Source organism: Chiloscyllium plagiosum, chromosome 23, assembly GCF_004010195.1.
Source record: "Chiloscyllium plagiosum isolate BGI_BamShark_2017 chromosome 23, ASM401019v2, whole genome shotgun sequence".
In the NCBI taxonomy this organism is placed as follows: domain Eukaryota; kingdom Metazoa; phylum Chordata; class Chondrichthyes; order Orectolobiformes; family Hemiscylliidae; genus Chiloscyllium; species Chiloscyllium plagiosum.
This window is the reverse complement of record NC_057732.1, coordinates 40109374-40125560: the sequence shown is the minus strand read 5'-3', so window position 1 is coordinate 40125560 and position 16187 is coordinate 40109374. Positions and strand designations below refer to the sequence as shown.

Below are 16187 nucleotides of genomic sequence, written 5' to 3'. Positions count from 1 at the left end.
GAAGTTTCAGTGGACAGCAGACTGTCAAAAGGCATCTGACAGCCTAAAAACTGTGTTAACCACTGCCCCAGTATTAGCCACATCGGATTAAACAAAGCCTTTCAAGGTGGTTATCAATGCTAGTGATGCGGGTGTCGATGCTGTGTTCCTGCAGGAGGGTGACAAGGGGATAGAAAGACCCATCGGGTATTTTTCCAGGCAGTTGACCATTGATCAACAGAAATATTCAATGGTGGAGAAAGAGACTTTGAGCTTGGTGTTGGCATTACAACATTTCAATGTTTATATTACCAGCAACACATCTGAGACAATCGTATACACTGATCATAAACCAATGACATTTGTGGAAAACTTTCAGGATAAAAATGCCAGACTGTTTAGATAGAGCCAGTTGTTACAGCCATTCAATTTGACCATTGTACATGTGGCAGGTCACAAAAACATGATTGCTGATGCATTGTCGAGATTCGGTTGAGATACAGAGGTGTTTGGTGGCGGGTGTGCCAAGTCTTGAATTCGAATGTGGTTGTGCATGTTTGCGTGTGTATAGTCAGTGTAGTGTATATGTGTGGTTTTAGATTACAAACCAAATTTTTTTAAGGGTTTTAAAAATGAAGCCATCTTTGGATATTGATGATTCATTATTTTTAAGGGGGGAGATGTCACAAAGCTGGTCCATTTTTCTAAAAGCTGTTCCTTTTCTCAAGGATACTGTGTCCTTGATTATTTTCAGAGGGACTGTTAAAACAGTCTGGGCTCTGAATCGGCTGGGTTGGTACCAAGATGAAAAGGGTATTGGGAGACCTTTTTGTTTATACATAAACAGATGAGACTTGGCCAAAGCTTTCATGTTTTAGAAGTAACCTGTATAACGGAAGAGGAGTGGTCAGTCCTGCAAGCTGGAGTCTTGTTTGAGTCAGTGCAGCACTGGGCTGTGTGGAAACAGGCTCGAGACTCTATCTCCTTCTGCCCTTCTAACTTTGACCTGAAAGCCTTTGTTTCATTTTTACTCTTTGTTTGAGGAGTTTGTTTTTTGGGACTGTTGTGTATAATTAAGTCTAGTTTGGATAGACTGGGTTCTGTGGGTATTCTATATTCTATTCTTTGTGCTTCATTCCGTAATTTTGTGAATAAAGTTTTGTCTGTTTTAAAATGTGATAGTCAACCCAGCTAACCTACCCTGGGTAATTTTCACTGTACACTTACTGGAACAACTTGCAAAGTTAGGTCTGGGCTGCCTGCTTAAGAATATTTTGAGTGGTCTGGCCTAGTCCATAACACCCCTACTTAGAGCTCACAAAGTACACAGTGTCAGATGGTGACCAACACCAGGTAAAAGCATCACATTGAACTGAAAGAAAAGTACAAGAAATAGCTACATTTTATATTTCAATTCCCCACCCTCCCAGTAACTAACCTTCCCTGGATGGTCACAAAGATTCTGTTGCCTTCAAATAAATTATTAATGCACGACTGCATATATTCCAATCACCTAGTGTTGCGGTCACTGCACCCTTCTGCTCACAAAATAAACATGTTCATGTGAGAAAGTAAGGAACTGTAAGGGTGCACTTGTCATTGAAACATTGACCCTCAGGAGCTGAGCATGGATTGGATATAATTTGTCGAGTACATTTGTACAGTTGAAATGTTATGCAATTGAATGCCAACTCTTATGTCCAGAGGACTGGAATAGAAAGTGCAGGATGTTTTGCCCCACCTGGTTACACCTCACCTGCAATCTGGACACTATACCTTGGATTGAGGCCAGCACTAATTCAGTTGGGTTTAAATGTTCGCATGATTCTGAGCACAGCATATGTTCCAGCATTCACATTTAACTGGGCTGCAGTGTTATCTGAGGTAAGAATTCTCTTCTAACCTTATTTTTTGATCCCTCTTTGGTTCTGATACAGTAAAGGAAATCTGCAGCAAACCTCCTGAAGTTTATAGGTTTTACTTGTTAAGGGGACTTTGTTTTTGCAGCTCAGTGAGAGAAAAAAACTGTCCAGTGTCAACCTGAGACCAGATGGAGCACAGTGAAACCAGAATGTGACCTTGGTCTGTGTTGAAGAAGCTGATCATAGCCAGAAACTGGAGCAACACTTTATTCCAACTCCTGGTCACACGATGCTTACTCTTGATCATTATTAAGATCCTGAGGGGATTTGACCAGGTGGCTGTCGAAAGGATGTTTTCTCTTGCGGTAGAATCGAGAACTGGGGTCATAGTTTCGACATAAGGGATCACCTATTTAAAACAGAAATGCCGAAACACTTTCTCCTCTCAGAGGATTGTATTTGAAATTCCCTTCCTCAGAAGGCAGTGTTTGCAGAAACTTTAAATATTTTTAAAGTAGAGGTCGAGATTCTTGATTCCCAAGGCATGAACAAAGATATGGGATGTGTAGGAATGTAGAATTGAGAATAAAACTGGTCAGCCATGACTTAGTGAGTGACACAGCAGATTCAAACTGTTGAGTTGCCTCCTCTTGTGCAGTGCACCATCTGACCATATCATGCCCCAATGGTTAAATAAGCTACAGTATGTTTTGCAGAGCAGCGGGGAGCTTTCATTATAGAATCCGTACAGTGCAGTGTAAGATCATTTGGCCCACCAAGTGTGCAGTGACCCTCCAAAGAGCATTCCACTCTACCCCATAACCCTGCTAATCCATCTAGCCTGCACATCCCCAGACAGTATGGGCAATTTAGGATGGCTAATCCACCTAGCCTGCACATCTTTGGGCTGTGGGAGGAAATCGGAGCAGCTGGAGGAAACCCACACAGACACAGGGAGAACGTGCAAACTCCACACAGACTGGAATTGAATCCATGTCCCTGGCACTGTGAGGCAACAGTGATAACCACTGAACCAATGTACTGCTTGTTAGTTTATAATACCTTTTCCACAGATTCCCCCACAATACGTCTGGGACAATTATTTTTGGATGGGCTGCAGAATAAATTGTGCTGCTCAGTTGCATTGGTCACTTTGAGTCCATTGGGCAAATTGAAGTTCTCAGGCTGTGTAATCAGTAAAACACAGAGCTGGTCAAACACTTGTCATTGAAACATTGACCCTCAGGAGCTGAGCATGGATTGGATACAATTTGTGGAGTACATTTGTACAGTTGAAATGTTATGCAATTGAATGTCAACTCTTATGTCCAGAGGACTGGAATAGAAAGTGCAGGATGTTTTGCCCCACCTGGTTACACCCTCACCTGCAATCTGGGCACTATACCTTGGATGGAGGCCAGCACCAATTCAACAAAAGCTCTGAGAGTTAGATTACAAGGACAGAGGGCATATATTAGGCTTGTACTTCCTGGGATATTTTAGTTGAGTGGTGATTTGCTTGATAATTTAGAGTTTTTAAAAAAATGATAGGCTAGATAGTAGCAGTTTTCTGCTAGAGTGAGTGTATAGGATACAGGGACATTAATATTAAAATCAAAGCCAGGTCATTCAGGAAAGTAGTTAGGAAACACTTCTTCTTGCAAAGGATAATAGACATGTTCAACTCCCTCTCACAACAGCAGCTAGGTTAATGAATCGTTTTCAGTTGATGTGAGTGAGTTTATCCTAAACAAAGACATAAAGGGATGTGAAACCAATGCTACTGAATGGAGTGAAGATACAGATCAGCCTTGATTCTCACTGAACAGTGGAAAAGGCTCAGCCTGTGAAATGTACCTAAATCTAGTGTTGAGACCTAAGCTGGATCTCATGGGAAGCTGAGTGAAAAGCCTCCTTCTGAGATATTCTCTCAAATGCCCCCAAATTCTGACATGATACCCATTTCACACCCCTCGGGCCAACGGGATTGTAACTGTAGGATTCCCCCATATAAATTCATGTTGCTGTGGAGTAAAACCACTCTGATGTTTAACACTGTCGGACAAGAACCTCGGAGGTTGAGGAGTGACCTTATAGAGGTTTACAAAATCATGAGTGGCATGGATAGGATAAATAGGCAAAGTCTTTTCCCTGGGGTCAGCGAGTCCAGAACTAGAGGGCATAGGGTTAGGGTGAAAGGGGAAAGATATAAAAGAGACCTAAGGGGCAACTTTTTCACACAGAGGGTGGTACGTGTATGAAATGAGCTGCCAGAGGAAGTGGTGGAGGCTGGTACAATTGCAACATTTAAAAAGATTTTGGATGGGTATATGAATAGGAAGGGTTAGGAGGGATATGGGCCGGGTGCTGGCAGGTTGGACTAGATTGGGTCGGGATATCTGGTCGACATGGACAGGTTGGACGGAATGGTCTGTTTCCATGCTGTACATCTCAATGACTATAACCTGGTGTTGTGTGACATTTAACTTTATTCTTTTTAAAGGCACTGAGTGAGAAAATGGACTCAAGTAAAGAGCACACTGCCTGCACCTTTAATCATCTGCTCAACGTGAGCAGTGAGCAATAACAGTGATTCAGAATTGACATTGCACTGCATTATATTTTATAAGTTCTCTAATTGTATCGTTACAGGACCTTGATGAAAATCTCATCTGACTTGAAGATATAGCGGCGGATCAATTTAAGTGAGTCTGTGAAGATGAACAGTTGTCATGCTGGTCTGTTCAGTGGGAAACAGATTTGCTTTCTAATACTGCTTTTCCTTTCAACACTTTCATTGCTCACCATGTACATGTTTGACCATATGCATTATTGTGAAGAAAATAATAAGCTCACATTATTTGGACAGAATTTTTCCAAACATTTGGAAAATGTCACCACCTTACAGATGACCACCAATCTCTCAAACTGCCTCAAAAATGAAGATTACGAGTCTTTCAAAGCCATCAGGTCTTCCAAAGGCATGTGGACTATCATACCAAGTGGGAGGTTTGGCAACCTCATGGGACAATATGCAACATTGTTTGCTTTGGCCAGGTTAAACAAGAAACAAGCCTACATTTTTCCAAATATGGCGAATAGCCTGTCTCAGACCTTCAAACTTACTCTTCCCATGCTTCACCAAGAAACAAAGACCCAGATCCCTTGGCAAAACTATCACATTGCTGACTGGATGGATGAAAAGTATAAAAATATCTTAGGAGACTACATTAAACTCTCTGGATATCCATCCTCTTGGACATTCTACCATCACATTCGAGAAGAAATACTGCGTGAGTTCTCTTTTCATGAGTATGTCACAGAGAAGGTCAACTTGTATTTAACAAAAATAACAGCACAGCGTCAAAATGTTACTTTTGTTGGTGTTCATGTTCGAAGAGGAGATTATGTGCATGTCATGCCAAAGATATGGAAGGGTGTCATTGCAGATAGAAACTACCTGGAGAAAGCCATGGCATACTTCAGAAATAAGTACAAGGATGTTATCTTCATAGTGACAAGCAATGGATTAGATTGGTGTCGTAAGAATATCAATACCTCCAATGGAGATGTTTACTTCTTAGGAGATGGGAATGAATCTAAACCACAAACAGACTTTGCTATTCTTGCTCACTGCAACCACACCATAATGACCATTGGCACTTTTGGATTCTGGGCTGCCTACCTTGCTGGTGGGGATGTCATCTACCTCACAAACTTCACTTTACCTGACTCACCTTTCCTTAAAGTGTTTAAGTACGAGGCAGCCTTCCTGCCAGAATGGATTGGGATTGCTGCTGATCTCTCACCTCTTCTGAACCAGAGCCTTAACGTTTAAATGTTGGCATTTTGGTTTGGGTCTGGGGTCACATCCACAGAGCAGGCATGTCAAAAAAATCTCTCAATGAGGCTTGTACGTCTCCCTTTGCAACATCAAAATGGATTCTCAACAGGTTCAGTTTTCTGAGTAAAAAGTTATTGTAAGCATTTCTTGTGACCACGTTATTTTAAATTTGCCTTTTTATTCATTTCTACTTAGACCATCTTCTCCTATTTCCCACCTCATCTTGAAGCAATAAATAAACGTCATTTAATAAGGCAATGAAATGCAAATAAAACCATTTTTTCTGTTAGGTCTAGAGTTAGAGTCATAAAGTTCTACAGCACAAAAGGAGGCATCATGCCTGGTCCAGTTCCTTTGAAGAGTCATCCAGTTCGTCCCACTTCCTGGTCTTTCCTTACAAATCTGCACTTTTTTTTAAATCATGTAACGAATTCCAATTTGTAAGGTTTTATTGAATCTGTTTCAATTAACCCATTGGGCAGTGGATTCCAGGTCACAACCACTCACCATGTAAAACAAGTACTCCTCAACTGCCCCAATTAGTTTCCCAGTTATATTAAACTGGCCTTCTTGCCATTGGAAATGGTTTCTCCCTATCTACTCTATCATAATCCTTCAATATTTTGAGCAGCTTTATCAAATCTCCCCTTAGCCTTCTCCACCAATAAGGGGAAAAATCTCAGTTTTTCTTGTCTTTCAATACTCTGATTCAAATACCTTTCTAATAGACCTCATCTGCCCCTTCTGTACAAGTGTCAGAGTATCACTGTCGGAGTGCCAATGTCAGAGTCCAAGTGAGGCCGTGCTGTCCTTCTGAACATATGGAGTCAAAAGTGAGATCATATTCTCCAACTGAACATCTCACCGATGAGTTACCCATCCCCATTATACTACTGATTAGACTTTTTTGCCCTATTTCACATTTTATTCAATGCCATTATATCTATTTTGTGACGAGACAACCACAAACTGAAACCCTTTTGGTGACTTTGGGTTTCCAGCAGACATATATCTTCATTGGCATAATAAGTAATGCTTTTTGTGACATATTTCAATAAATCTCACAGTGGATTACATTAAAGAGTGACAACTTGTAATTATGCAAGCAATCACGGAAACCATTTTTGCTCAGAGCAAAGTATCCCATAGCGGATAGCCCATCGATGGTCAGGATGTGATTATGTGTGGATGCCTGTATATTGTGGTGGGAGAGTATGAGTGCAAGCTCCTTTTGTTGAGCTAATCTTCAAGTAATGGAAAATCACGGACACTTTGAGCAGAGCCCCCAGATATTGAGGCAGAGATAGATTCCTGGCTGATTTTAATACTGTGCCATAGTTCAGTCCTGCTAAGACCAGTTATCGCGTTACTTCTGATGCAGAACTGAGATCAGTACAGGTATATAAACCTAACTTTTGGGTAGATTTCTTTCCAGTGGGAAATGCATTTAGTGTGAGTATGAAATGGAGGAAAATATACCCATTGTCCTCTACAGCTAAATTTACTTAATTTGTTGACAGGTGGATCTGACAATTTTGTTACACTTCAGTTTATCAAACAATTTCATCCCTTTTTTACAGTGGTCTCCATGGGCCACAAGCCTTCTCTGAATAGCCGGACAAACTAGAGACCTGCCAAATACCTTCTCCAAACCACCAAAGAGATGGATATAAACAAATCCACACAACAACCATCCTTATACCCATGATCCTCCAGCAGAGATTCCAGGCCACTGATCAGGCCAGCTCAGTTTGGAGCAGCAGTTGTAACATCAGTGCTGAGACACTGCTCACATAGTGTCATAGCCTACATGCAACTGATGGAGCCAGGAGTGGCAGTGTTCAATTTGATAGTGTCAGAGTCAGACGATCAAAGAGTCAGCACTGGAGGCCATTGCATTAGTCTCAATACTGGAGTACAGTGTTCGAATTCCAGTGCAAATTGCCAGCTTTGGAGTGCCAGTACATCAGTACCAATGTGGAAGTGCCAGTGATGGACTGTCAGCAATGGAGTGTCAGTGTTGGAGTGATAGTGTTGGAGTGTCAGTGTTGGAGTGATAATGTTGGACTGTCAGTGTTGGAGTGAGAGTGATGGAGTGTCAGTGTTGGAGTGACAGTGTTGGAGTGTCAGGGTTGGAGTGTCAGTGTTGGAGTGAAAATAATGGACGGCCAGTGTTGGAGTGAGAGTGATGGAATGTCAGTGCTGGAGTGTCAGGGTTAGAGTGACAATAATGGAGTGACAGTGTTGGAGTGAAAATAATGGAGTGTCAGTGTTGGAATGAGAGTGATGGAGTGACAGTATTGGAGTGAAAATGATGGAGTGACAGTGTTGGAGTGAGAGTGATGGAGTGATAGTGTTGGAGTGAAAAATGATGGAGTGTCAATGTTGGAGTGAAAGTGATGGAGTGACAGTATTGGAGTGAAAGTGATGGAGTGATAGTGTTGGAGTGAGAGTGATGGATTGACAGTGTTGGAGTGAAAATGATGGAATTACAGTATTGGAGTGAAAATAATGGTGTGTCAGAGTTAGAGTGACAGTGTTGGAGTGACAATGTTGGAATGTCAGTGACGGAGTGTCAATGATGAAGTGTCTGTGTTGGAGTGACAGTGATGGAGTGTCAGTGTTGGAGTGTCAATGTTGGAGTGACAGTGACTGAGTGTCAGTGATGGAGTGTCAGTGATGGAGTGTCAGTGTTGAAGTGAAAGTGATGGAGTTCAGTTTTGGAGTGAAAGTGATGGAGTGCTAGTGTTGGACTGTCAGGATTGGATTGACAGTGATGGAGTGACCATGTTGGAGTGAAAATGATGGAGTGTCAGTGTTGGAGTGTCAGTGTTAGAGTGTCAGTGTTAGAGTGTCAGTGATAGAGTGACAGTGTTAGATTGACAGTGATGGAGTGTCAGTGTTAGAGTGCCAGTGTTAGAGTGTCAGTGATAGAGTGTCAGTGTTAGATTGACAGTGTTGGAGTGTCAGTGTTGGAGTGACAGTGTTGGAGTGTAAGTGATGGAGTGTCAGTGTTGGAGTGTCAGTGTTGGAGTGTCAGTGATAGAGTGACAGTGTTAGAGTGACAGTGTTGGAGTGACATTGTTGGAGTGTAAGTGATAGAGTGACAGTGTTAGATTGACAGTGTTGTGTCAGTGTTAGAGTCACAGTTTTGGAGTGTAAGTGATGGAGTGTCAGTGTTGGAGTGTCAGTGATAGAGTGTCAGTGTTAGAGTGTCAGTGATAGAGTGACAGTGTTAGAGTGACAGTGTTGGAGTGTAAGTGATGGAGTGTCAGTGTTAGAGTGACAGTGTTAGATTGACAGTGTTGGAGTGTCAGTGTTGGAGTGACAGTGTTGGAGTGTAAGTGATGGAGTGTCAGTGTTAGAGTGTCAGTTTTAGAGTGTCAGTGATAGAGTGACAGTGATAGAGTGTCAGTGATGGAGTGACAGTGTTGGAGTGACAGTGTTGGAGTGTAAGTGATGGAGTGTCAGTGTTAGAGTGTCAGTGTTAGAGTGACAGTATTGGAGTGTAAGTGATGGAGTGTCAGTGTTAGAGTGTCAGTGTTAGAGTGTCAGTGATAGAGTGACAGTGTTAGATTGACAGTGTTGGAGTGTCAGTGTTGGAGTGTAAGTGTTGGAGTGACAGTGTTGGAGTGACAGTGTTGGAGTGTAAGTGATGGAGTGTCAGTGTTAGAGTGTCAGTGATGGACTGTCAGTGATGGACTGTCAGTGTTGGAGTGACAAGTGTTGGAGTGACAGTGTTGGAGTGTAAGTGATGGAGTGTCAGTGATGGACTGTCAGTGTTGGAGTGACAAGTGTTGGAGTGACAGTGTTGGAGTGTCAGTGATGGAGTGTCAGTGTTAGAGTGTCAGTGTTAGAGTCACAGTGTTGGAGTGTAAGTGATGGAGTGTCAGTGTTGGAGTGACAGTGTTAGATTGACAGTGATGGAGTGACAGTGTTGGAGTGACAGTGTTGGAGTGTAAGTGATGGAGTGTCAGTGTTAGAGTGACAGTATCGGAGTGTAAGTGATGGAGTGTCAGTGTTGGAGTGTCAGTGATGGACTGTCAGTGATGGACTGTCAGTGTTGGAGTGACAAGTGTTGAGTGTCAGTGTCAGTGTCCCACTGTCAGAGTGCCACTGTCAGAGTCTCAGTATCAGAATCTCAATGTCAGAGTAACAATGTTGGAGTGATCGTGCCAATGTTGGAATGCCTAGCATAGAGGAGATTTTCAATCTATTTCTACTCTGCACAATGCCATTATTGGAATTGCTCAATGGGCCAGCAGTGGGTCAGAATTCGATTCTATACCTTGGGATATGTTATTAAATGCCCTGTATAAATGCAAACTTTTTGTTGTGTCTAACCACAGCTTCTACACTAGTTGGTTTAACCTCAAACAGGCAAACCAGAGACCACATTTTGGGAAATATAGAACAAGCTGAGAGTAGTACTGTTATATCTTGAAGAAAAGCATTTAGGTAGCACCTACCATGACAGTAAGACATCCCAAAGTGCTTCACAATCAATGAAGTGCTTTTGAAATGTAATCACATTCGTAATGTGGGATACACGATAACCAATTTGCACAGGACAATTTCACGCAAATAGTGAAATGATAACAACCAGATGTAGATTGTAGGATAAATATTGTCCAGGACACTGGCGAAACATATCAAATCTTCTTTGAAATATTGTCATGGGATCTTTCGATATCACCTGAACGGGCAGACAGGGTATTCATTTACATCTCACCAGCAACTCTGACTGTGCACACTTGCTCAGTTTGCACCAATGTGTGAACCTACATTTTTGTGCTCAATTCTGGAATGTAACTTGAACGCATCATTTCGTGATTAATAATGGTTGCATTAGCACCTGAATTGAAGAGGGTAAAAACAATGACTGCAGATGCTGGAAATCAGATTCTGGATTAGTGATGCTGGAAGAGCACAGCAGTTCAGGCAGTATCTGAGGAACAGTAAAATCGACGTTTCGGGCAAAAGCCCTTCATCAGGAGGCTTTTGCCCGAAATGTCAATTTTACTGCTCCTCGGATGCTGCCTGAACTGCAGTGCTCTTCCAGCACCACTAACCCAGAACCTGAATTGAAGAGTCAATTGAAATGAAGGTTCATAACATAATATCATTGACTTGTTAAAGGGGAAGAACTATGTATAGCACAAGAGAGTTTGAATATTAGTTCATTTACATGCATTTAAATGCTGTTTTTAAAATCAATGAGGTGAATAGTCCATTGCATTAGAAAAAGGCAAGAGACGAAAAAGCTGCAATTGCTGAACAATAAGAGACTCCTAACACAGAAAGTCAGAAAGGAGCTAGGAAGTGTGCAGGCTAATTCCGAGCATAAGATTTATAACAGCAGATATGCTGTTAGTTTTGCAGACTTCAAAACAGACATGGCAGAAGGAAACAAATCCTAAGTGGCTTAGAAGTCAATAAGAGAAAAGCTCCAGAACCAGTAGGTTTTTAAGGTGTCAGAAAAAAAGGCATCCTCCAAAGCTGTTGAAGTCATGAGCTTCGGGAACTCACATTAAGGTGTAAAACAGCAGCTTGTTTAAGGGTCTCAGGAAGACACGTTAATGAAAGAAAATACAACTGAGTGGATGCAGATATTTTCTGAAAAGAAACTGATTACAGTCGTACCACCTGAAAAAGGAACTTTAAAATGGAGACAGGGTGACAATTCACTGAGGGTTGTCTTTAAGGTTGTTTGGGGGGAGTGGAACAGGTTAAATTTTTATTTCTGATGTTTGTATTATTTTTGTTACAAGCAGTTCCTGTTTAGTATAACATAATTTGTACTTTCAAGTTTTTGTAATCAATGTTTATATTCAGCCTACCCAGTTTTTGTGGCCTGTTCGGTACACATTTAAAAAACAAAAAATAAACGATGGTCTATGAAGTCAGGTTCCAGTCTGGGATCTGACTTGTTCAATATTGATACGGATATTCTGAACTGATCCAAGACCATCAAGTACCCAGTTTGAATCTGTCAGGAAAACAGTAAATGTTTGAAAACACAAGCTTAGAGAGAGTTAATGCAATGTTTCAAATGGCACAGTGAGTTTTGGTCAGAGTAACCTCAGTGCTGACACAGTAGAAAGCAGCAAACCCCTTTTGTAACTGCACGGAACGGAAAAATTACACATTGCCACATTCCAATGCAGTATGACCACGAGGGCAGCTTTTGTGTAAGTGCTTTGTACCGATAAACTGAAACCACAGCACATTTAGTGACTGCCTCGGCACCTCTTGCTGCTTCCATATTCCTAGCTTACTGGGAAAAGTCTAAACTTACAGTCAGCAAATTTTAAAATATCTTCTGTATTGTCAACATATTAGTGCCCCCTGCTCTACTTTAACACAAGGGTTAAAGTACTTTGTATGTTAAGTGTGTTTATGTTAAAGCTAAAGTCAGGAATTTTAAGGCTTATTAATGTGGTTAGGGTTGTATGATCATATTACTTTGTATGATATGGAGCATTGAAAATTGAAATTGTGTAAGAGAGTAGAATCAGAGATTACACATTAGGTTGTCAGGATTTGCTGCACATTAATTGAGAATTGCTGTGCTAAGTTGACCTCAAACAAAAAAGTAGGGATACAGGGAAAGGGTGGGAGACTGACATTAGGCAAATTGCTCTGTAGAGAGCCGACATGGACACAATGGGTTGATTGGCCTCCATCTGTGCTGGAGCCATTTGATGATTCAGTGATTTCATGGTCTCTAATATTACTGTATTTTAGAAAGTGACTGCTGGAAAGTCAAAAGATAAACTCAATTGACCTTGTCTTTTGTTATCTGTTAAATCTTGTGTTTCTGTAATTAAGTAACTTCAAAGCTCCAGTGGGTTTGTAAAGGGTTAACATTCATTTTGTAACTATAGGTAGGTATGAGAAGGTTGGTTAAGGGGGAGACAGGGTGGTGGGCCGTAAGTGGCAAGGTAATTGCATATTCAAGTCAGCCTAGTTGGACTGGCCTGCAGAATGTTGACTGCCTACACAACAGATGTTGGCAGTCCATCCAACAGCGAAATATGACTTTATTCACCTTCAAAAACAGGAGAGTGTAGTTTTATGGTAGCTCTAGTCACTAGGGCCAAACTAATCAGTTTAATTAATAGAATTGATATGAACCAACCCTGGGCAAATAAAGGTCACTGCCTAAAATTTCCAATTTTCGGATGAAACAGCAGAGGATCTAACGTGAGACTCTTCTTGAGATGGGCGGGTTAGAAAGCAGGCAAAATGCTATGAATGCTGGAAACATGAAATAAAACAGAAACTGAGAAATAGTGGGTTCACAGCACAAGGCTAAGAGATCAGAATAAAATGATGATGTAATGCCACATGTCAAGCGTAGAGTCGGGACAGATGTCTTATGAGGGAGACACACTAAGCTCATGCTGAACTCTTACTGTGTAAATTGAATGCACATAAATAAGATGAAATTAACACAGACTGCCGGAGAGTCATTGAAAAAACAATCAGGCCCCTAATGCTCTGACCAGTACGTGAAGAGAGAAAGAGAAATGGAGCTGTCCTTTTATCAGAACAATAGTTTTAAAACATTGAGGTAATGGGGACTTGCCTGCCAACTGGAGAGCCATAACTGCCATCATTCAGCCTCTGTGGTAAGTGCCGATCAGGCATTTAAGTGGTCACCATCATCCCTTGGACTACTCTGGGAGGGGCTGGAAAACCAACCCAATTTGAGATTGGCAACTGTCCATTCCTGGAGCAGTGACAGCTGCTGGCAACTCAGCCACCAAAGACCAAGGATCAACAAGGGAGCCCAGGTCAAAGGTCAGTGACGATGAGGAATGGGATTGGAGTCAGGTCAGATACAAGGGCAGATGGGCAACCTTCAGGGGAACTCATTTCTGATGCCAGATTCCTGAAGTGCTTTTCAGAGAATGACTCTCCAGGAGGCTGGAAACAAACCCAACAAGGGGTAATACCATGAAGTAGCCATTATCATCCTAACGAAGAGACTGATTTGTCCATGAGCCTTCCTTGCAGGACTCAACAAATAGAGATTGAATGCCAGTCCACATGGCATCCTTCCAGCTAAATAAAACCTCATTCACCTCCAAATTCACCAATGATTGGGGGAGGGGGGCATTAAATTAAGCCCCCTAGCACTTTCTTTCTCCACAGATGCTGCCTGTCTTGCTGTATGTTTCCAGAATTTTCTGGTTCTGTGTAAGGTGAGGGTACAGGTCATTCTGTCTTGAGAAAAATGTTAATAAGACATGGAGTGAATCTTTGTCTGACACACTGAAAGGGTTGACTAAAGGAACATGCTTTTTATCTCGTTAATGGAGATGGTGCGGTATGTTTTATTATTTTCTCAGTTCTGAGAAAGGACTGGCATAGAAACATAGAAAATAGGAGCAGGAGTAGGCTCTTCAGCCCTTTGAGCCTGTCCCACCATTTAATATGACCATAGTCAATCATCCTATGCAGTATACTGTTTCTGCTTTCTCCCCATACCTTTTGGTCCCTTTAGCCCCAAAAGTTATATCTATCTCCTTCTTGAAAACATTCATTGATTAGGCCTCAACCACTTTTCATGGCAGAGAATTCCACCTGCTCACTATTGTCTGGAAGAAGAAATTTCTCTTCATCTCAGAATTAAATGATCTATCTCATATTCTAAAACTATCACCCCTGATCCTGGACTCCTTGGTCATCGGAAATCTTTCCTGCATTTACACCATCTAGTCCTGTTGGAATTTCATCTGTTTTCATAAGATCACCCTTTATTCTTTGAAACTCCAGTGATTATAGTCCTAAACAATCCAGCATTTTGTCATACATCAGGCCTGCCATCCCAGGAGTGCTGCTCCTCTGTCAAGATTTCACCTGATGAAAGAGCAGCGCTCTGAAAGCTTGCGATTTCAAATAAACCTGTTAGATTATAGCCTGGTATCATGTGACTTCTAACTTTGTCCATCCCAGTCCAACAGCGGCACATCTACATTGCATTTATGCCGGCACTATTTCAAAATAGCAACTAGGGCAGAAAGGCTTTGCAACAATCAGACTAACCAAATAGACAATGGATAGAGGGCCGGCTGAGAAGAAGTTGGCTTGGAAATTATTTTAAATTGAATTTCTTCCTTCATTATAACTCTTAATGCGTGCATCTCTCTTTATTTTATTGATTGTGTTTTAGATATTACCAATAAAGGAACTATATAAATGTATGGTCTGCATGAACACTCCCACTGGTGTGTCAGTACCTAAATACTTCTGTTTCTAGTCTTTCTGGAATAATCCTTTGGAGAGTGCCAAAATAATTCAAGAGAAGAACTTGGGGAGTAATTGCTAAATTGTACTACTCTGTAAGGGGACCACCAAGCTCTTAATTAACAATGTGTGAATACATTACTGTTCTCACATATCAGCAAACAACTCTCTAAGTTACCAGGAGTAGAGGAGACTTGATTGTCATATTGGTTCTGGGTATCAATCACCAAAGACTGTGGTTGGGGATAATTCAGTGTCCCTATCCTCCTTTCTACTGTTGTAAATAAAACCAATCAATTGACTTAAGCACAAATTATGACTGGCACACCCTGAAGGGCAGTGAAACAAAAATCAATGCTGCAAAGGAAACTTACAAATTTAAATTAAAATATTGCTTCATGGGACAAGGATGCATCAGAATGCTCACCTGTCACAGAAGGCTTCAATCAGACACTGTGTGCTTCTTCTCCCAGAATAGTCTGGAAAGGACATTAATGTGAAGGAAGTGCAGGCAGTTAGGTACAACCACCCCCCCTCACTGCCCACCACCTTGGCCAGGCTCAGGTATCTCCTCTGACCTGTTCAATCTTGCTGGACTGGGAGTCAAAAGATCAGGAGCATGGGATTAAAGTGCATCCAGACATTTAGAAGCAGCTCCTCGCAATTACAGAAAGGGGCTCAAGTCGGATACAATTTATAAAGATGTGCTCCATGGAAGCCTTGAATCAAAACAATTACAGTTAACTCCTCCTTTCTACTGTTTTTAGATAAACCTTAAGTAAATTAGATAGCACATAGTAAGACACAGTTACAAAACTAAAAAATGTTCCCCAACTGGGAGGGAACCCTCCTGCCTGTTGATTGTTGTGCGGTGCCCATTCATCCATTGTCGTAGCCTTTGCTCGGTTTCCCCTTCAGTGGTCCAGGACATTCAGCCTCGGACCTGCGGGTGACCATCCTCCAAGGTGGACTTCGGGACAGGCAGCAGAGGAAAGTGGCCGAGCAGAGGCTGATAGCTAAGTTAGGTACCCATAGGGAGGGCCCAACCGGGACCTTGGGTTCATGTCACATTACAGGTGATCACCATTGCACTTCACACACACACACACAGATATTCCTACACACTCTCACATACACACGGACACAGATACACACAGACGCGCAGACAGACACCCACACACACCCTTATAGACACACACACTCCCACACATGCACCCCCTCACAGACTTAAGACACTCTGCACTCAC

The 16187-nt window shown here is 41.8% G+C and overlaps 1 protein-coding gene across 1 annotated transcript; it reads left to right on the top strand.

The window, feature by feature from the left end:
• Positions 1–4647: 4647 nt before the first annotated feature.
• LOC122561471 (galactoside alpha-(1,2)-fucosyltransferase 2-like) lies at positions 4648–5679 on the top strand. Its single transcript, XM_043713215.1, has one exon. It carries the CDS (start codon positions 4648–4650, stop codon positions 5677–5679), a length of 1032 nt encoding a protein of 343 aa, XP_043569150.1.
• Positions 5680–16187: the final 10508 nt, after the last annotated feature.

Excerpts from the sequence above, each read along its gene's own strand:
- LOC122561471 (XM_043713215.1), top strand. The coding sequence starts at position 4,648 with ATGTACATGTTTGACCATATGCATTATTGTGAAGAAAATAATAAGCTC.